We start from the raw sequence: 22310 nt of genomic DNA on the forward strand, positions 1-22310 counted from the left end.
CAACCGAGCAGAATTGTTACCACAATCTTGAGGCTTGTGTTCAAACTGTTTAACTCTGATTTAGCTTCCCTGTCTAGGGGCTGGGACAAAGTCCTTCCTATCATGCAGGAGTGACAAGTAGTGTCCTTAAACTGCATTGTGGAAGGAGCTGAGTGGGGACTCCAGTGACTACAACGTGTGGCGATGATAAGATGCCATCATTTTCTGGTGCTGCACAGCATTACAGTTGGTCTTCCATGCATCTCGCAATACCGTGTGTACACTCGTGGAGTAGCAGTTGAGGAGTGTTCATAGGAGGGTCACTATAACTCAGGCTGCTTATTTTAAAAATATATATATCAGCTGTTGGACAACGAGCTGTTGAGAAATACAGTGGTGAATGTGGTCTGCTTGGCTAGAAAAATGTAACACGCTATGACCACGGAGCTTCAGGCATGGCCCCTGTGCCTTTCCTGGCAGAATATGCAGTGAAAGCCAGCTTTTTAACCATGTACGCTTGTCTTCTTGGCTTCAAGAAAAATTAACTTGAAGAATGTAGAGGTTCTTTGCCATCAATTGACTGCTTGGATAAATATAACCAAGTTCCAAAAACATAGCTGGGAGTTTTGGCTGAGACACGGGAGGCGTGCACGTGAAAGAGCCATGCAATTTTAAAACCACGTCGGTAGTCTCCAGAAGAAATGCAAGCAGAAACTTTAACCATTTTTAGATTTTCCCAGGCTGTGGATAAACTGTTCTAAATCAGGCTGTGTGGACTTTACATGTGCATGCAAATGGCTTCAATGAGTCAGCAGGGCACGTGCCCACTCACACATGCCCTTTGGTGAGCGCTGGATTCAGGCCACCAAAGCCATGGGGTCCAGTCCTTAGTGTCCCTCCCTCCCTCCCTCCCTCCCACCCACCCACCACAGAAGCGCTGCCATCGGGCTTTAAAACATCTTTAAAATACCTTCTGTTAAGAGTGCTTTATGATGTACAGCTGCATGGCAGAGCTGAAGCCCTGGGGAGGTGCCACATCACAGTGGATGGGACCAAAATTGGGGAAAAAACTTGGCAGCAAGCTGAGGGTTTAAGCTGTGGGGTTGAATCAGTCCCAAGAAAGGCACGGTTTGACAGGGACATTCATGCAGTTTTACATGTAAAATTTCTGTTCTGAATCACAGCTATTTTATGCTATGAAGATTTTATGAATTATATATAAATGCTTGGATTTATAAAGTATGTGCACAGGTATTTTTATCTTTTATAGTATTCACCTGCATGTAATTCATGCAATACATTCAAACTGTATTTGGTTCAAATTTTAAAATATACCTATTTTGCAAAATTTGGTGTTTCTCCATTCATTTTGTGTCCTCTATTGCTACTTGTAAATGATTGATGTAAGGGGAATGAGTTGCAGTTTAAAAAGCTTCTCAAATGCAACCACCCACCTCTCTTCCCAAGCTGGCCCGCTTGTGGCCCCTTGTCCCCTGTTCAGTCTAGCTGCGAGCTTTGGCTCCTCTGGGCTCAGCAGCAACATCCTGCTGCTTTTAAAACATAAAAGACGACTACTGATCTACTTACAACTATTTGTTATGTCCTTTGCAAATGGAAATGTGAGAGTTGCTGTGTCATTACTGATGGTGGACACGTGGGCACCTGGAATCTCCTTCACCTGCAATATCTACCTCTAATAGACTAAACAGTTAATTGGAAGCCAAATTTTATTTTAAATTAATATACACAATTATAGCACGATATCCCATAAACTGCAGATTATTTGTGTTCACTGAGGAGCCTAATGAGGTTTTGTTGTCAAGGATGTGTATTTGAAACCAGGTAGAGCCGTGTCCTCCTGTCAGCATCACATCCTGCCTGGAAGCGGTGTGCCTATGGCCCCCTGAGTGCCCACAGCTGATTGGGGTGAGCCCTGATTGCTGCAGCATCTCTGGGCTGCTGGGACCAGGCAAGGCTTTCAGCTGGGCTTCGTGTTGTGGCTGTGCTTGTGGGATGCTCACAGGACCGCAGCTGTTCCCACAGGCCCAGGCTTGAAGAGGCAAGTCCTCTGACAAGGTAAGACGCGTCACCCGTTCTGCTTCATTAACCTGCAGGTCCTCACTGCAAACCCATGTGTGTCTTTGTTGTCTTTGGAAATGCTCCCCACCTCTTCATCCCTGCTGTTCGGGTGTCTCTGCCTCTCCAGTGTGATGGTAGAAAATGAGGTTTTGTGGCCAGTTTGCCGGTTATGTTCGGTAGTCAGTAACACAAAGGCATCAGCTGGATCCTCTTGAATAGGCATGCTCGGTTTTTAGAGTGAAACGCTGCCTTTGATTTGGACAGGGTAGGAGATAACTTCCAGATATGGAGCATCAGCCATGGAGCCTGGGCTGTTGACTTCTCCTCAGTACTGTCCCATACATCCTGGTCCAGCGCTACAGCTCTCCATCCCGCGGCCTTCTTCAGCTGGAGGGGTGGTGCCAAGACAATCGTTTTCTAAATTTCCTTTGTTGTGCTGTGGAGAGGGATGTAGCAGGCATCTCACCCTCAGCTTAGTCTGCTCTGTCCTGCCTTGAGGCTGCCTCCTCCTGAGGTGCTCACTCTGCAAACCGCTTTCCGGGCGTGCGGTGCCGATCCAGGCTTCCTCCTGTTGCGGGGCATCTCTGTGTGCCGGTCCCCCAGCGCAGATCCAGCTACTCTGGCAGCAGCCGAATGTTACTGCACCCCTTGGCAGGGATTAAAAACCAAACCAGCAAACACTGAATTTGTCTGGTTTAATTTTCCAACAGGAACTTTGTCATGACCCCAGTCACCTAATCCATCCAGATTTCTATGTAAAACTGCAAGTAAGCTTGCGCCTTGCTTTTCTGGATACAGGTGATTTAACTTAGGGGATGGAAGAAAAGAAAATGGTCTCAGTTTCAGTTTTAACCCTTTGAATGTGTGCTGCAAGTGGAAGTTCGGAAACATGGGTACAACTCTGAACAGGGTGGAAGTGTGGCTCAGCAGTGGGTGGGATCTTGCGCATCCGCGTAAAGCGTGACCCTCGTTGGCTGCCGCTGAGCTCCTGCTCCTGTCGAGTGCGTTGCTTCCCCGCTGCCTGCACAGGACCACGCTGGCAGTCTGGCCGGCAGCGACGGCCGGCCTGCCGTCCCCACTGCCGCCCTCCCTCGCGCCGGGCTCAGTTTCGAGGTTGCCGGGCGGTCAGAGGTGTCGTGTGTGCCCGAGGCCGCGATCCTCGCGGCAGCCTCCTGGCAGCACCCATTGCTTTTGCTCGGCCTATTCCATACTCGCCTGCCAAACCCAGAATGATTTAAATTGCAAGCAAGCCCGCTACCAGCCCGGAGGTGGAAACGGTCCCAAGCGTTACCTTGACATAAATGCTCTTGCGCAACAGCAACAGTGACCTGCAAGCGCAGAGGCCTGCGGCTGGGAGCTGGAGCCAGGCTGCCTCAGGGGTACTGCTGTTTGGAAAAGCACCTTTGTGGGACCGAAGCAGAGCAAGAACAAACCCAGAAGTCAGTACTCGTGTCCGGCTGAATGGAACCGAGCAGTCACACAGACAGCACGTTAAAATGGCCTTTGACCTCTCTGTCACTGGCTCTCCAGCTTTTTGTGCTCCTGTTCAGATCCTGAGTGAGTGATGACCCAGTACCCACAGCCAGTAGGAGCAGGCCAAAAGTAACTCATGATTGGGGACCACTAGCAAAAAATCCAACTTCCAACTCTTCCTTAAAAAAAATCAAAGTTCAAAAGATGTTAAAAAATTGCCCAAAAGCCACCGCCGTCAGCAGGCAATGTTTCTTTTGCCAGAGATCACAGCTACAGCAAAGGATAAAAGCAAAATTCTAATGCTCGCGGCGGCTTTCTCTAGCATGAAGCTGTGTTAGACACCTTGATTATTGAATACAGCTATGAGCAAGCTGTAAATATCAGGTAACTGGGTTTGGGCTATGAAAGACAACGCCCTGCAATAAATACGCTAGACTTGTATGAAGTGTCCCACTCGTCAGGATTCACAGCTAATCCTGACCACAGCACTACAGCAAAGCTTGAATTTCAGAGCTACAGCAGCCTTTGCAAGGCTGCTGGCACCGCATCTAGCTGTGAGAGGGGTCGGTGGCTCTGAAGAGGCTTTTTAACCTTTCTCTCGATTCTCCTTCTCTACGTTTAGCAAGTAATGCTACTTCCCGGGACAGAGCTGATGTCCCGCTTGTGGAGCACTTAGCTACCAACACACGGGCAAATGGTATGAAAAAAGAAGTGATCCCTAAAAGCCTCACAACACATACCACTGCAGCTCAAGCCCTTAGTCCCAGCCTAATCTGGTCTTTACACTCAAAGGACAGTAAATTCACAGGAGAATTGGGACACCCAAAGAGTCAGAAAATCTTGTGTAGAGAGATATATTTAGTGCATGCAAATATGCCTGTACTCTGCTGAAATGCAAATCTGCCTTATTGTCGTCCTAAGCCCCATGCATGACACACTAATAAACAGGGGGGTTTAATACTTACCATCTGTGTTACAGATTGCTTCCCACACTGTGAGCTTGCTTGGTTACAGTTGTGTAGGCATCGTGGAGAGATATATCCCGTGAACGACAAGCTGGCTAATCCCTTGGGAGACTGTAAAATGTGAGCTGCAGTTTTCTCACTCTCCGTGGGCACTGGAGTCAGTCGTGCAACGTATGGCAATAGCTATATTCTCATTTCACGTCTGTCATGCAGAGATAATTAAAATCTACACTTCCCTCTGAGGGGAACTGTAGGGTTTCCAGATGGGTAACTGTAGTGCATTCTTCATACTGGATTAACACTTACACCAAAAAGCCTCGCCTGTTGCCCTCCCACCTGTTAAGATTACAGACAGGGCTACCATTGAAAAGCCATCGTGGGCCCAGTGATAGGGGTCTGCGCAGACACGTGGCTCAAAACTGTGAGCTTCAAAACCTCACCTTCACCATTGCATATCTCTCTTCTTGATGAGATAGTAATTGTAACACCCTTCTCCAGCATCACCCAGATGTCCACTCTTGGACAGGCCCCTTCTGGGATCAGGGGCTATCTGGCCCTAGCAACGGAAAACAAGCCACAGCGTATTGGCCTAATGCAAAATACTCGCTATTGTTAGCCTGTAACATTAGCAATGGTTATAATATTGCAAATAAGGGATAGCAAGCTTCATTAGTAAGCCAGTAAAGAGCCTGCTTCAGTGTATTGAGCTGGCCACCCACTCAGTGGCATTACACGAGAAAGGATGTATCTGGCATCGCCGTGCTGGATGGAGCTTCTCAGTTTCCCAGACAGCAGAGGCACAATGTGCCTGGCTGTAGCATAACTGCTGCCAGAAAGCCACCTAGAAGGAAAAACCTGACCTGTGAGAGGTTCTCATATATTGTCAGGAACAAAACTGCAAGGAAAGTAAAACCGAATACTGCGTGGTCCCTGCTGTGCAGCTGGGGTCCAGAAAGCCACTGGTGGGGCTATGTGAATGCGGTGGGACCATGCTAACTTCTGCAGACAAATATGCCAGCCTCAGTCGGACAAAGGCTTTGATATTTTTCAGCTCCTCATGCAAAAGACCACTGGCATATGTTCTAAAATGCATTTCCCCAATTTGGTTTGGAGCTTCAAAAACCACTAGGCTTACATCAACCATGAAAAAATTTAATTCCACCCCCTCCCCTTTCTGAATTTAGAATGATAAAGGATCAACAGTTATGTCTGGAGTAGGGAAGCAGATATGACACACATCTTGCTTACAAAATAGCTCTGGTTTTCATGAAACAAGTTTATTTTCCTCCCCCAGCCATTGATGAGCACATGACAACCGTACAGAATAAAAGCTCAACTCCTTAGTTCTGCTCACATTCACTCAACATTTGCTCTAATCAATTATCTTATTTCATGCAATAAGAAAAGAATGAGATTCCTGTTATGCAGCCATAATCAGTTACAGGATGAAGCTGTGTCTGTGGAACATTTCTGATTTTGAAAACTAATCATGTGCTCTGCCATTACATTTCTCTTGTAAAACACTGGGCTTTTACCCAACTGGTTTCTCCACCCCCCCTCTTAAAAATATTGAGTGCACGGTCTAGTCCGAGATGCCACATTCTTACCCCGCAGAAGCTAGCCAAATTGCACTGTAAGGAACATATCTACCCAGGGAGCCAGGCTCTGTTTTTCTAGTTTATTGGAACATAAAAGCATAAGCGGATGTCCCCCACAGAGGAAGACAAAAGAGCAGAGGGTGCTGCATGTCACAGTGGACGGCTGTAGGAGGATAAAAGTCCCATCTTCACACGAAGGGCTCAATATTGATCTCTAGGGCAGAGCATGGCATGGTGAGCTCAAACTTGGTGATAACATCGGGGTGTAGGACTCCAAGTTTCCCAATGCTTTGACCTTTGGCAAAGATCTCAGCGCAGCGACCAGGAAAGAAAGCAGAGCCTGTAAAGAATGTGAGAGAAAAATCAATATTTCTCTGGGCCAAAGAAGTCAATAGGCATTTCATATGGGGAACAAAGCTCTCAGTATTAAACCGTTCTCTGTGCTGAGATGCTAAGAAGGGGCTGTCACTTTCTTGCGTTAACAGTTGTCATGATTGATAATAGAATGAGGAAATGCTTTTAGTTAAAAATAAAATGTGTAGCTCAAAGCGTGGGCATTTTTCACACTCCAGTTGTTTTGACTAAGTTACTCCCGTAATAGAAGTTAGCACAGATAAGTCGACCCAGAGGGCTACCGAAATGAACTTTTGCAGGCTTTAGGCTATTTAACACCTGAATGTTTCCCACCTTACTCTGTTTAAGGAAATAAAGCTTGCTGTCATCCATGGGGTAAGTAGGCATGTCATGCTTGATTACATGTCACATAATTAGAAACAACCTACATTCCTCATCTGGAGAAGGGCTTTTAAGCAGTTTCATATACACTGTAAAACTGTGGAACAATGAACAACTTGAAGATTATCTTCCTCTTACCTCAAGCCAAGCCCCAAGTTTTAAATGTTATTTGGGTGTTTAAAGTAAAAACCAAGAAAAAAACCAAAGTAGTTGAATTGGCAATGACGAACTTGGAGGAGCTGTGCAGACTTTTTCATGGAAAGCCTTTCCTACCTGGGAACTTATCTATGCATGGTGGCTATACCAGCAATATCTTCAAGCTCGTCTGTAGCAGCTACGCTTGCATTTTTTTGTCTCTGTCCTGAGGTGAGTGGCATTTTGACCAGATAGCCCTTCAAAAGACAAAACCAAATGAAACCAGCAAGCTGCTCCTTCTGAAGCCACCTCTAGCAAGTGTGTGGAAGCAAGGCACAGTGCGCAGGACCTCCAGTGAGTAGTGCTGCAGATGACGCTGTGAACTCAAAGGAGGAAAGGGGAGAGGATGAAACAAGGCCACTGAATCCTACAGATCCTCCTATAGAAGGCTGCCTCTGCCATGTTTTTAATGTTACTGCCCTTGCAGAGAAGGGCCCTTTACTAGATTTCCACTCAGAAGCTAAACAAGTCAGCAGGGACAGCATCAGGGACCAGTCAGCTTCCTTGCCCTCACTCCTTGTTCTGCATCTTTATCTCAATAGGCTAAAATCCAAGAAAGCATCTTCTACAAGAAGAGCTGGTTATTGGGTATGCGTGGGGTTGCATCAGTGCAGATGAGAAACATCCCTGCTCTACTTGCTTCTGTGCCAGTTTGAATACAACAGCTGAGGAGCTGCTTCCAGTCCTGCTCCCTGCCTGCTCCTGACCGTGGCACTCAGCCCTTCAGCATCCTCTTCATCCTGCAAAAGGATTGCAAGAATTTCCTAATGCCAACTTACTCTCTGGGTGCTCCAAATGCTATTTAAGTTTCAGGATCAGCTCAGGACATTTTACTGCGTTTACAAAGAGCTATTTAAAAAAGGCAATAAGCAGCCAAATTAACCTCAAACCTCAGGAATATTTTCATGACACTGATCACTAGTGGTCAGGCCCAGAGATATATTCTTTGTTAGCTCCCCAATGGAAATAGTTCATTGAAGAAGTGTCTCCTATGAGGTTTGTAGTCATAATTTGCAGATACAAGAATAAGAACAGCAATTAGGTCTTTTTCTTGTCTAACATGCTGCAAGTGCAAATTAACTTAAATGTGTACTTCAATTTTGGCTGCCTTGTGAAATCTGATGGCAGTAGTAAATGATCACAGTAACATTACCTAAAGGCTGTTTTAAAAAAATATTCAGAACCACTATCTTTTAAATCATCCGGTTCCAGTCTTAGCTACTAGCACAAACCAACAACTTACACTGGATGTACAAAAGTGAAATTATCTAGCCCCTGGATGTTACTGGCACGTGACTCTAGCTAAACAGACACTTGCCACTGCCAAGCTGCACTATTCAAAACAAGTGTTAAAATAAAACTTGACAAAACAAATTTAGAAAAGAAACAAATGCCACACATACAGATCACTCTGCAGATTGTGGGTGAAAACCATAACCTAAAAATAAAGTACCCTTGTAGTTAGTGGCAAAGGCTTTCCTCTTTGTGAATAAAGCTGGTATTGTACCAAAGATGTGAGCAGCACACAGTGATGTTCTTTTAGAAACTTGACTGTAAGCTTCAACCGGCACAAGAGCAAGAACCAAGCAGAAGTTAATAACGTTGGCATAGTACCCTACTATAAAACTATAGGAAAAAAGAGCTTTGACAATATGGTTAGTTAAAAAACTGTGAGTCTGACCTGTCTGTTCTTCTGAGCTGCCCTGTGTGTAGCCTTGGGAAAGTTACTTTATCTTCTTGCACATCTAGACCCAATTATATGATGAGACTTAACTGTTTCTAAACTTCTTGTAGACATCCGGATGGGGGTCTAAAACAATACTGCACTCAGTCAGTCTATCAAAGGCAGTTTCAAAGATTTGTGCCATTTCCCATTGTGTGAAACAATTTTATGTTTTCAGGCGCAAGAAATGCTCTGCTATCCGGGCATCACCAATTGTCAGTCTCCCAGTCACAAGTTAGGCAGAAGATGGACAGGCAGTGGGGGTGACTTGAAGCCCTACCCGACCCTCACATCCACCACTAGTGACTTTCCCTAGAAGGTTAACTTCAGTACAAGTTCTCTTGCATTTAACTAAATCAAATGCATTTGTGATAAGCTTTGAAAACTGATGGCAATTCATGACTTTATATTAGAAACTATGAAATGGCTTAATGATTATGGCATAAAGTGAAGAGTTATGTTAGCTAGAATCTTAACACCAATAAAATTCACCCCTTCTTACCATGAGCTTACAGCACAGCTTCATAACACAAGTGAACTGAATCAGTGAATCACCACCACCAAAAGGGAGGTGGTGGCTCTCCACCTGGAGAGGGGAGGAGAGCGGGACAAGCTGTTATTTGGCTGAAACCTGTACAATGAAACTATACGCTCAGTGTGGCTCTGAATATGCTGTTCTAGGCTATGGGTTAGGCATTCAGCCATATATACCATCTCATATGCAGCAACTGATGCTGGACCATGATGTTATGTTTCTTTGTGCTTCCTTGCAGTGAAGAGGTAAATATATAATTAATATTAAGGGGGAACATTTAGCTCCCCAAAGTGCAGGAAGCAGGACCTTCAAATCACCCCTCCATTTCTAGTTTAGCCAACCCTGCAATGTTGGTTACTTCACAGTGCAGTGACTAGTGTGCCCGGTGCTTTGCAGACATGGCACTTGCAGGGTATAATTCTGTGACTGGAAGAGATCAGACAATAAGCAAATAAAAATGAAAGAACCTGTTAAAAGCTTTAGGGTCCCCATCTGTCCAGCTAATACTTGGCTCTTGCACCAAAGAAACACGAGCTGAGGAATAGGTTTACAGAGAGTTTATGAACTCCAGTTAATAATGAAACTATTATTATGATAACTGGCTGCACTACAGAATGCTTCAAAGTATATTCCTGCCTGCCAAAAGGGCCTCCAGACTGCATCCCACAGATGGGGAATCTAAGGCTTCCTCATCTTAGTGACTCTTCCTTTGACCATACACATGGTAAGGGAACAAGATTGGCTCACGCCTGAGATGGGGTGTTGTTGGTCCATGTATGTCTGCAAGGGCACCAGAATTTGGAGCAAGTGTAAATTTCAGATCAAAAAATTCAGACATTGAAAGGGAAGTACATAAAGAAAGAAAAAAATCAAAAGAAACATGAAAAATCTGAGCAGAAAGGGGGGAAAAGAGAAACAAGCATTTTGCAGTGGCGGGGAGTGCTTTGCCTGAGGGACCAGCCACGACTAGGAAAGGAGATCTGAGCTAGCAGAACCTCACTGTGCTGCAGACAAGTCATGGGTTGTGGGAGGACCAAAGCAACCCACAGAGCAGGACAGCAAACCAGAGGATTCATCCAAATAACCAGGAAACAAAGGTAAGGATTTCCCCCCCCCCCAATTTGTGTTTCTTGTATTATCAAGTAAATAGCAATGGTGGTTTAGATTTCTAGCAAAGCTTCTGTTATGGACTGGACTATCATGTCAACTCTTGAAGTATAAAACTTCAGAGTGAGAGTCAAGGCTGTATGAAAGACATGTGCTTATGCTACTTGCACATACGGGGAATCAGCAAAAAATGCACGCACTGTTATCTCGTTTGAATAAATCACACCGTAAGCTGAAGCCCAGTGCTCTTAAGCTTCAATAAAGTTTTAATGCCAAAAGGAGTCCAAAGGGTGCCTTCCCAGAAAAATTAGCAGCTGTGACCTGCAGCTTTTGAGCAGGAGTTCAAAGTTGACAATCGAGTTTGTCTTATCTGTGTATGTAATATCATCAAGAATGGTATGGGTGTGAAGAGCATGGTCTTCCTGAAGAAAGCCTTCACTAGTCAAGCAGTTACCAAGGCACACCTGGAGGCACCATTATCAGTAGGTGTGCTAGGAAGGGACTGCATTTGCTGCTGGTGCAATTATATTGGAAGGCTGCACTTGTAGGTCTGGTTGGTTGTACCATCAAGTATATCGAGAGCCAAAATTAATTTAAAAATTTTAGTTTACTATACTATCCATTTTAAGGATAACAGATTTATCACTCCTGATATAGTTAATCCTTTCTGCTCTGCGCACAAATAGTATTTCATAAACTTCACCTTGAAATCTAGTCAGAGATTGTATTGTCCTTGCTGATAGAGACATACAATGCCAGAGGAAGCCAGAAGGTCTAGCAATGGAAATCCACCTCTTAATATGTCAACATTATAATTGGTAGTTACGAGAAGGGGTGGGGTGAAATACAATATGCGTTCCTAAAGAAGAGATGCCAAAGCCAGCCATGTCTTATGTTGACATACTACACGCAAGAGAAAGACAAAAGCTGCTTCTCATGGCTGCAAGTAAGAATTTAATTTCCAATGTTCAGTGATGTAGAAATAATACCTTTAATTAAAGCTTCTGTAGCACGTCCTCAAAATCTGTAATTGCCTCTCTGTATTCAGGCAACAGGGCCACTTTGATTGCTTTGGGGTAATTCTTTGGCCAATAATCCAATAGAGCATGTAGTCTTTAGCACATTTTCTGGCTAATTGACCCTCAAAGAGCTGTGAGTTCCCTGCTCTCTTTGTTGTCAAACACCTTGCACAGTTTCTTTTCTCTACCTTACTCTCCCTCCTTTTCAAAAAGAAACAGATTAAAGTAGTATTATAGGCCTACAGTTGCATTAAGCCTTCAAACCTGCTCGTTTGTTCCTATAATTTGAAGAAACATCGGAAGCTGAAGCTTAAGAAGGTAATAGAGCAGAGCTTATCTGGCCTCCGAAGTCTTTCATCTTAATTCTCCATCCCCTTAGTCACTCCAGCTGCCCTTTCACTACCTCATCCTGACTCACCTGGTGAAGTATTTTACCTGTGCTACATGGGACAGAATTTAGTTTTGTGAAGCTATATGTTGCTTTCCTTTTAAGGATCAGGTTCTTCAAATTTTTGACTAATTCCTTGTTTTGGCAGATAATGCTTAAATGCAAAGTCACAGGACACTATCAGACCAGTCAGTATTTTAAAAGGCAGCTACGTTTTCTTGCCCATGTACACAGTGCAGTCAGGCTCCCAGAACTTTATGCAAAGCAACAGCGGCCTCAAAATCATATCCTGTCATGGGATGATTTACCTTCAGCTAATTTTTAAAATCACAGACATTCCAAATCTTGGGTGATTTCTGGAACATACTGAGAGACCAATTTCTCTTAAGTTGCACATTGTCAGCAGTTCTTCCCCCATATACTCTCATGCCCAGAAAAAACATACTTTGGGATTAGTGGGATATTTATTAACTTTAGTTTCCTGGTTTGTAAGTAAGTCCTGACTAAAGCTGTGCCAGAACAATCTCCACTCCCCAGATCACACCTAACTGTAACGACATGTCAGGAACTTCAAATGAATACAATCAAGTTTAAGGCAAGCACCTCAGATTTATTCCCCCCCCAAGAAAATAATTAATGCTTGAAAAGATGACAGAAGAAATATCTGTATGATATGAATGAATATGTCCTCCATCTAAAGGACTTCTTTCATTCTGATTTTTTCCTATGTTTTTTCAAAAGCCTCCACGTAGAGGGCATAGCAGAAGAGGGTAAAGGGACAATCAATTATTTACCTGGACTGGTACACTGGATATCCAAAAATAGAGTTGAATATTAGAGTCCTTGTGCAGACAGGGAGGCTAGGGAATATGGAGAATCATCCACAAATTTGCAGTGGTCAGTCAGTCATCTTCTCATGTTACAACTAAGTCAATGGATGCATTTTTATTAATTTGTATCTTAGGGAGGCTGTGAGAAAAACTAGTTCTATCTCATAAGAGCCCTTATATAAAACTCTACAACTGAATATATTCTATTCTGTATTTGATTATATTTAAGACTATTTAGGGATCAATGATATTGTTTACAAATACAAACCTACAATACACTGTAAGCAGTGTGGAAATAATCATAATACTGCTTGGGTCCAGAGTCAACTGTTGTTAGTCATGTTAAAGTGTGTTGCAGTGATGAACTGGGGACTGGTGTAGCTAGCAATCTTTCCTTCATTTGCCTTGAGAACAGAGACTGACACAGACTTTTAGGCTAGATTTATTTTTCATTCTTGCTGTAGAGCATCCCAGGAGCTTTAACAGAGGTGTTTGGTGTTGCTGGATGTCAGGAAGTGGTTCAGGAATGTAATAGGTTTGGTGCTCCTCTTTATTCACCTGTGTTATTCTCAGGATTACAGCAGTGTCAGACACTTAGGATTATTTGGGTAAAATCACTGTGTTCCTGCCTTTCCTAATGGAAGGTAATATTTGGGTGGCTGCTGAGGCTAGGGGAAGCAGACATTTTGGGTCACCAATCTGGATAACAGGATTTCAGGTATTTCAGTGCTGGAGTACCAGGGTAGCTGCTTAAATAATGTGTACAGAAAAACACAGGAAAGTAGGAAACCTAGAAATAAATTCTATCAAATTCTGTGGTTTTTTCTAGAAATCAGTATTTGTGTATAAAGCTCAATAAATTTGCATTTGTGTGGCAGTTGTGAGAAACAGCAATTCTACACTGGAGTTTAGCTCTGCTGTAGAGTTACCATTACATAGCTAATCTTTGCTTTTTAGGCCAGTTTTATCTGATTTATCCAGATTTATCTGAAATGTTATACTTTGACCTGTCTAAAAGTCACAAACCTAAGCTGATATTGTGTCACAGCTATTTATAAAACTAGAGAATTCCTAATCCCAAATAAAGAGCTTTTTTTTTTATGATGTCTTGCTATTTCACTTGAGTTAGAGAACACAAAGCTTTGAATATTAAAAAACTTAATTTCTTCCTGTTCCATGACTGTTTTTATCCATCTTTAAATATCTAAAGGAATAATTCATCCTTGCAAACATCAGAATCTGTCAGAAACTAGGAAACAATAAACCATATTCTTTATGGTAGGGGGTATAACATATTCTATGTGTGCACAGTAAGGCAGCAGATTTTAGCTTTTAGGCTCTGCTTTCATACAAGCATTAGAGAATAACAAGAACCAGCACTAAGTCAGTCTGCAAGTCTACTTTAATATGTCATATTTAGTTTGCATGTTGTTTATTCACTTCATGTCCTAGACCAAGCCATCCTCCCCTCCCAATGAGCTGACATTACTTGCTGAGATAAATAACAGCCACCTGATGTTATGCTTTCACAGCTACCACATTTCATGCCTTTCAGAAAATGACTTGACAAACTAGCATGGAGTAATATATAATTAAATGATGAATCTTAGGAGTCACTGGAACTGTTAATCACTTAGTTCTAGCAACTAAGATTTCTCTTGCAAACCAACGCCTTGTGCCTAAAGCACATGGCTGCACCATGAGGAACAGAAATGCTTGAACTGGCTGAGTGTGAGCCAGCCCAGGACCAGAAGCAATACTGGGTCTCCAACAAATGTGGCTATTCTGTTCCTGGACCTAAACAAGGAAGGTCTGTGCCCAGCACATGTACTGGATTGAGTCTGCACTAGCTCAGCATTTCTTTGCTTATCTACTGTTTTCTAATAATACATATACCACAAGCAAAGGTAAAGTCAATTCCTCCACCATGGGCAACAGAAATATTAATCTTGGGATCCTCCTGCATTCACGTTAATCTAAAAGTTTGAGCCAAAATCTTGCAAATTCCCATTTAAAATTTTATTGCATAAATAAATGTTAGAAAATGTTTGCAAGATTAAATTTGAAGCACTGCCCCTCAGCCTCCGTATCACAGTTCAAAAGTCAAACCAGATCAGAGAACTGCTTAACTACAAGCTATAAATTTGACATGATCACAATTGCTAGCATTAATATTGTAGTGAAAATGAAGGCATGCAGACACTTAGTTGGCCTCTAGCCATAGCAGGCTGTGCAGGAGGTGAAAACAGAATCGAAGGATGAAGCTGTGGCACTGGTCAAGTGTAGCACTTCACCAGAGAAGCTGGTGCAACCAGACCTGCACCCTGACCTTCACCACTTACTTAGATCACTGCCCCTGTTCACCGAGAAAGGAGATGTGCAATTTGCTGCTATTTGTGCTACTGGCTTGGATTAATCATTTCTTTTCTAGAGAAGGCTTTGCAAAATTGAAAATATAGTTTATGATTAAGAAATAATTTTCCATTTCAAAATGTAAGGAGACAGAAAAAATAGAAATTAGCTAGTTCTATATTATATAATGTAAACTGTGCCAGATGTTTAAAACTTGATGCAAGGAAGACTTTTATCTGTTAGACTTGTTATGATGTATGATTAAAAAAGATAGTTGTCTTTGTGGGGGTGGGGGGCAGAGTGGGGGGGAAGTATTAAACTCTGAAGAGGCCTCCCCAGTCAAGGAGCAGCAGAAGAGCAAAGACTTAATGTCAGGAAGAAACTAACACCTTGAGCTCAGGAACACAAATGCCAGTGATTTAGATGGTTCTGGGAGTTGACAAAAACTGGTAAAAAATGAAAAGTCTAACTGTCGGGAGAAATGCTACTACTTCTGGGAGCATCCCTAATCTGTCAGAATAAAATGCAATGGGAAGAAAAACATTGTAATCTTTGTTAGTTAGTGCTTGTAAAAAGAGGAAGGTAAGAGAAGATAGCTTGTGTCTCTTTACAAGTTGACTTGACAGCCCTCCCCAGAATATTTTTGCAGTTACCATAGATTTTTTTCTTCCCATTATTACGCTACAGGAAACATACTTCTAAATGAGTCAATTCAAAGGAGTTTCTCTTCTGAAATAATCTTCTGAATTTGAGAAACAAATATTTTCTTTGTTCTCTTATTGAACTCATTTCATATGTGGGGGAAAAGTGTGTCAAACGTCATCTGGTGATGAAAGTTTAAAAGACAAAGAAGTCTAAACCCATCAAACCTTTTATTAACCCATGCTGTGCTAAAATAATGTACTTTTCCTCTAACTGATACACCTTTTTTGAGGATAAGGGTTGTGCAAGCAGATTATACTTGAAGGGTATCGGAAATGAACATTCAAAAACTTTCAGAAGAGAGCTGAAATGACCATAGGAGTGGAAAAAGCCCTCCTCAAACTCACTTCTGATAGCCTCTTTTTTTCATAATAAAAATCAATTGTCTAACACAAAGCTAATAAAATGAGACTTATTTCCTGAACCAAACTATGGGTTTTGCCACAGACTCTTTGTGTGCCTGCCCTAACTGCATCACTTGCAACAGCAAGAGACCTCTGAGATGTCTAGTGCACGCATGATGTCAAATTTTGATAAACCAGGTTTACCTGGAGAAACCCCAAACACTGTAGACTCCCACTTTGGCTAATTAAATAACATAAGCAACTGTCCAGGTTCATATCTTTGCCAGGTACCTCCGTGGGTCTTAATCCAGTTACAACCAAATTTGAGGCATCAGCACTACTGTGGGAAGATACTTTATAAGACAGAAATAAACTTGGCCTAAGTTTGTAGGGATTCAGTTCCCATAAATCTGAAGGCCTGTATTTACAGGAAGGAAATAAAGAGCAGAGATAATAGACAATTAAAGGGACATTAAGTGAGCAGCCACACCCACTTTATTAGATAATTTAATTTTGAGTTGTTAGAACTGTAGTTCTTCACGTAACTAAGCTCCCTTGATGCTGCAGGAAAAATTGCTCAAGAGAAAAGGATGAGAAATTAATTTGAAATTCATTAGATCTCAAAGTAGTGGCCAACACTGGAAAAGCCACAAGAACTAGTGACAAACATCCAATTGCGCAAGATGCCTTATAATTAAGCTATTGTAATGATCAGTGCTGGAACTCCTGAAACCCCTTGGAGAATTTGGGTAATACATGTAAAAGGACTAAAATCAGTCAGATCTAAAAAACCTGTCCTTGCCTCTTAGTGTTGTTAATTCATGAAGCTGAATGGGAGGGGGTAGGGTAGAGTACTAAACAGAAAAATAGGAGTGGAAGATTGGGTGATCTTCAAGAACATTTATTTGATCAATGAGTAGTACTAGTTTCACAACAAAAACTGGGAACATTTTTGGCTAAAACACTATCCATATTTAGTGCTGAAGTGAAAGTGATCAAAAATCAGAAAAGCTACTTACAGACAAAAATGAGAGAAATGAATTGCACTACATAAAATGTGATTAATAACAGTGGCTGAAAATTCACCACAGAAACTGAATAAATTAGGAAAGATTAATGACTGGCAGCAACACAGACAGCATTAGAAAGATTTTTAAGGCTATTGGAAACAAATTGTAGGTAGAGTACTTTCATCTGCTAACAAGACTGGTTGAACTTTTTATGTGAGACACAAATATATAAGTTTTTAATAAATATTTCTTTTCATCTGGGGAAAAAAAAAGGTATTCTTGACTATAATAAGGTGTCTTCCAGTCCAATGAAAAGGTGAAGAATATGTTTGGTTGCGTCTGCCAGGACTAGGATGTTTCTGAGATGCTAGGAGTCTCAGGCACCAGAATTATGGTGCAATTCTCAAAGCAAATATCCTGCCTGCTGCTGTTAACTTACAGTAAGACACTGGGGATTCTGTAATACTAGAAAAAATGTTAATGTGGTGTCAGTATTCCAAGGTAGATGATCCAGATTGATCCTTGGTGAGAAAAAAATTATTTGGGAATTGGCAAATGTGAAATTCAGAGGACTTGAATACAGTCAGTTACCAGCTGATACGTTTTTATTGAAAATGGATGTTGTCAAACAAATCTGATTATCTACCAAACTGGTAATTTGAAACTATAAATGCAATTACAGGGATGAAATAGCACCTATAAAATATCTATTCTTGAATGCCACTTAAATGGATTAAGAATTGACTGGTATCTTCTAGTATGCCACAAATGATATTTGGAGGCTTCATAGTAAAATTGGCACATTTCCTTTAGTTATCTATGAGTAAATATACAATTATTGACATTCATGAACAATGCAATGGCTGCCAAGACAGGCAACTGAAAGGCCAAGATTGCCATTAAGAGAAATCAAGCTACAGTTCCTTAAAATAAAACAGGTATTAACAATGCCAAGTTCAACACGGGTTCTAAACATCTGTGTATATTACAGTCTCCCAATTTAAACTGATCACCAGAGATAGATGCCGGGGTTCAATTCTATACATGTAACTCAGAGTTAGTCCCAGACTTCCCTCCTCTTGTCTTGTGAATTGAGGTTCACAGTCTAAATCTTCTTTTAAAGTTGTTTGTTGCATAATTATTATTATCAAAGCAAATGTTTATTGATGTTCTTAGTTATGGAGGTAACTATTACATCTCTAATTTCACAGCTAAACCTTACCAAATGAGAAGCTATTACTATGATTTACTGTGGAATTAAAATTTTCTACACTTTACCACACCTTTCATTTAATTAAATAAGGGCAGTAAAAAGAAAGGAGTGCAATTTCTCCTTTTTTTTTTTTTTTGAAAGACAACTGTCAGTTACTGAAGGAAGCAAGACTTAGTATGCATTTATTAAGTACACATGTTGAACAAACAGGCTGACTTTCCAGCTTTACTAAGCTGTTGATTACCCTAAAAGAATGAATGGCATGAACATTTACTTAAAAACAAAGTTAAAAAAAAAAATCCCAGAGTTAGCTGAAATTCACAAGAATCAATAATGTACAAAAAAGTGGCTCATGTCACAAGCTCACACTATTCAGGGACTGTTTGTTTTCACATGAATGAATGCTACTTCATCAAATACCAATTTTGTCATGGAAGTTAGTGGGGCAAACAGTGAAGCAGTATCAATGCACGGATTTACCATTAACATTTTCTGTGAAACTGTCAAATTGCTTCATTTTCATAAAATCTGGATATTATCTTCCCTTTTCAAACAGCTTGTGTCCAATTAACTTCCATTTGCAAAGTACAGAGACTCTCAGAAGGTACTGCAAAACTAGGGTTTCTTTCCTGAAATAAGGGACAGGCATTCTAAATGTTACAATGTGAGTGAGGATAATTATACCTTACACTTCATACCACTCCTTTGAAGACTGTGATATAGGATCCACTGTCAGTACTTACTAAGCCTTTTTTTATTCTTTTTAGCTTAAGTAAGACTTTACTGTGGACCCAAATCCCATGATTAACATTACCTCCTGTGATGATGGTCTGGATTTCTGGAAGAAAATAGTTATCTCAGATGGTCATCCAGAAGTACGAAATGACCAAAATGTTGCAGAAAACATACCCATTCCTGCAGAGATTAAAACTTGAAACAAAGAATACCTTCCAATTTAATTTTCAGAATGCCTCTAGTTTTCAATTCAAGGGAACTGAAACCAATGAAAGTGAATTTAAAAATAAAAAAATTTATTAAATTACCTGACAATATATGACCAAATTTGTTGCTTCTTTCTACCCACACTTTTATAATTTTAAAAGTTTGATTTTATTTTGTTTACCTCCTAATCATACATATCCATACTGATCTTTAAATTTTATTAATGGTATGGAACTGGCTAAAATCTGAAGAGTTTTATGTGATAATCATACTCCTTTCTATCTATGTTTGATTATGGATGCCTATGCTATAAAACAAACGATGAAAAAACCAAAGTGCTTTTCTAGGCCAGTAATTATAGGATTCACTATGTATCAAAAAGTCCTTTCTGTGCATTTTAAGACAATGGAGAGCATTTCAGAGTTCTGTCTTTCAAACTTTATAATTTTGTATATTTAGTGGTAATACAAAAAAAAATGGTTCCATTAGTAACTTCAAGAAACTGAAAAGCATTGAGTGCCAAATGTATGTTGAAATCTTTGAATTCAGTCACTCAAACCCCTCTCCTTAAGGCTGCTCTAAACAGCTCTTCTCCATTTATTACTTAGCTCAGATTACACCAAAGCGTAGTGCAAAGGCCAGGGGAACATCACGATTTCACCCATATTTTCTAGCATCTGTAATTTTTTCACAGGTGTTGCTACAAAGGCAAACAGGCTCTGACCTTAAGGTCAAATCACAGGGCACTTAGGTGTTGGTAGAACAGAAGGAGCTTAAATAACCGTGATTTGCACATATGGACCAAACAGGACTTATAGTACAGGCATTTCATTTTTCAAAGTGAATTTGGAAAAGAGGCAAATATGTGCCAAATACATCTCTATTTATTCTTTATTGCTCATTTAAAACAACACTTTTTCACTGTATTGTTTTCCAGTAATCACTGGAACTATTTTAATCAGTTACACAAGGAATAAAAACAACTGGACTAAAACCCTACCTTTACACTATGTTGTTTACTAGTCTCAAGTTTTGCTTAAGATCACATACAGAAAAAGTACCTAGGATCTTTCTAAATCAGCGTTGTAGGATAAACCCATTTCTCGCTGTACAAATTTTAATTTGGCACAGGCAATAAAAAAAAGCATGCTCCATAAACATACATGTAAAAATCCATGCCATGGGTAATGTCCTGATTTAAAACCTCTGAAGTAACTTGCACTGTTCGTCTGAATTATTTCAGTATCCTGCAGTCTCTTAAGATGTTACAGGATATTTTTTTTTTCACTCAGCAATTGACCTTACTCCATCATCTGCTGACACTTTCTCTCTCACACAAGCTTAACTGACAGATTACAAAGCAAGTTTAAAAAAACCCAACAGAACAACAAAAAACCAAAACCAAACAAAATCCCCCAAACTACTTTGAATTCCAACCATCTCTGTCTGAAGTGAAGGTCTTTTAAGTAAGTTGGTGCAGTGACACTGCATTCACTATGGCACTAGAGTATCAGCCATTTGCATTGTTACCAAGGTTAAATTCCAATGTCAAGGGAACTGCAAGCAGTCTACATGCCATCCCAGGAGAGTTTCTGAATCACTGGTGAAACAGAAAGTAGTAGGTACTTTTTTCTTTGTCTATAGCCAAAAGCCACAAACTGCTTGTAATATATTGCATATGACAAGGCATAATCCGTCCTTTACACTAAATGCATTGTGGAGTAACGTCATGGGAATGTAGGGATTTTGAATGGGCATTACAAATCCCACAGCATCAGGAATACTAAACACTACTAGTATCTAGAAATAACTTCTTCACTGTGTTTGGATTATTTTTTGAGGTCTTTTTTCCAGTTTCTTGAAGCCAGCCATACATCATTGAAATGCTACCATACAAGATAGAAAAGACTTCCAAATACTGTCAGTAGTAAAGCAAACTCTTGATATGTCTATTCAAAAATGAGCTACAGAAGAATTTTGAAAAGGAATTTAATGGTTTGGTTTGACTTCAATGACAGCTAAGTACCCAACTGCCAGAGGCTCTTCCAACCCCCCCACTGCACCCCCCTTCCAAATAAGAAGCTTTGCTATTACTTGTTCTGTGCTTGGCAGAATTCCTCTGGTCAACCTGGGCATCCTATTAACAGTATTCTAATAAACCCTTTGAAAGTCTGCCTAAATAATACTGAGCAAAATAGTACTTTGTCAAAAAACAGGAGGAAAAAAAAAGCATCAATATATATGACACAAATGTGCATTAAAGTGCTAGGAGACCACTTAGTTGAAGTGTTGTGTTTGCCATCTTGGCAGGGCACTGCAAAACAGGGAGACATCTAACAATTTTTCATTAAAGTTCTGTGAATAGGCAAGCTCGGTCAGGCTGTCAGGGACTCTCTGTCAGTGCCACTTGTTCCAGTAAGTGCAGAATAGAGGCACTTCTTCAAGCTGAGTCAATTTGAGTCAGTGTCTCATATCTCTGAACACCAATGCATGACATAAGTAAATCATAGCTGCTATCCCTGCAGTCTTTCTTTTCTATACTGTATTTACTACACTGTTACTTTAGGTAGCATAATAGATTAGATGCTGATGCTTGCTCTCTTGCATCAACCTATGCTCTCTCAATGAAGTAATGGGGTCAACTTGCTTGCTTTCTCTCTTACATACATATGCACATACTCAGAGGAGATTTTGCACTTAAGGATGTTATTTTTAATTCATGTGCAGCTCACCCTGTAAGGAGAAGGAAGAGGGCTGTTATACAACTACTTGTCTAAGCAGCAGGTTCAGTATCAAAGACAGCAGGTCTTTGAATAAAAGATATATAAGGCATATATATCTTCCTATGAATATATAAATAAAAGGTACCTATGAATAAAAGCTGTAGATAAAGCTATAAACTAAAAGATCAGGTTGTCTTTTCCAGGCACTGTTGGCCAAAGAGAATACAGTGGATATCTGGCATACTCATCAATTCAGTGAATTCCTACTTACCCTTGCAATCAGCAGATTAATTCATTATGAACAGTCCATGAAGCTCATGGCATATGCTTTACTGTAAGTCTCCTTAAAAAGCTGTCAACTCACAATTTATGTAAAACTACTCAGAATAGCTCACAGA

At 40.9% G+C, this 22310-nt stretch overlaps 1 protein-coding gene across 3 annotated transcripts in view; it reads right to left on the reverse strand.

Moving 5' to 3' along the window:
- Window positions 1-5752: 5752 nt before the first annotated feature.
- FARSB (phenylalanyl-tRNA synthetase subunit beta) overlaps window positions 5753-22310 on the reverse strand; it is a 42218-nt gene continuing 25660 nt past the window's right edge. For 2 of the 3 annotated variants that reach the window (XM_052802821.1, XM_052802818.1), the window contains one exon: window positions 5753-6434. In XM_052802821.1, the coding sequence (XP_052658781.1) occupies window positions 6283-6434 (152 nt within the window). In that variant the 3' untranslated portion in view covers window positions 5753-6282. Of the gene's footprint in view, window positions 6435-15609; window positions 21923-22310 lie in introns of those variants that run through there. The other variant, XM_052802820.1, reaches the window with a different exon arrangement.

The sequence above is a fragment of the Harpia harpyja genome, chromosome 12, assembly GCF_026419915.1.
Source record: "Harpia harpyja isolate bHarHar1 chromosome 12, bHarHar1 primary haplotype, whole genome shotgun sequence".
Classification (NCBI taxonomy): Eukaryota; Metazoa; Chordata; class Aves; order Accipitriformes; family Accipitridae; genus Harpia; species Harpia harpyja.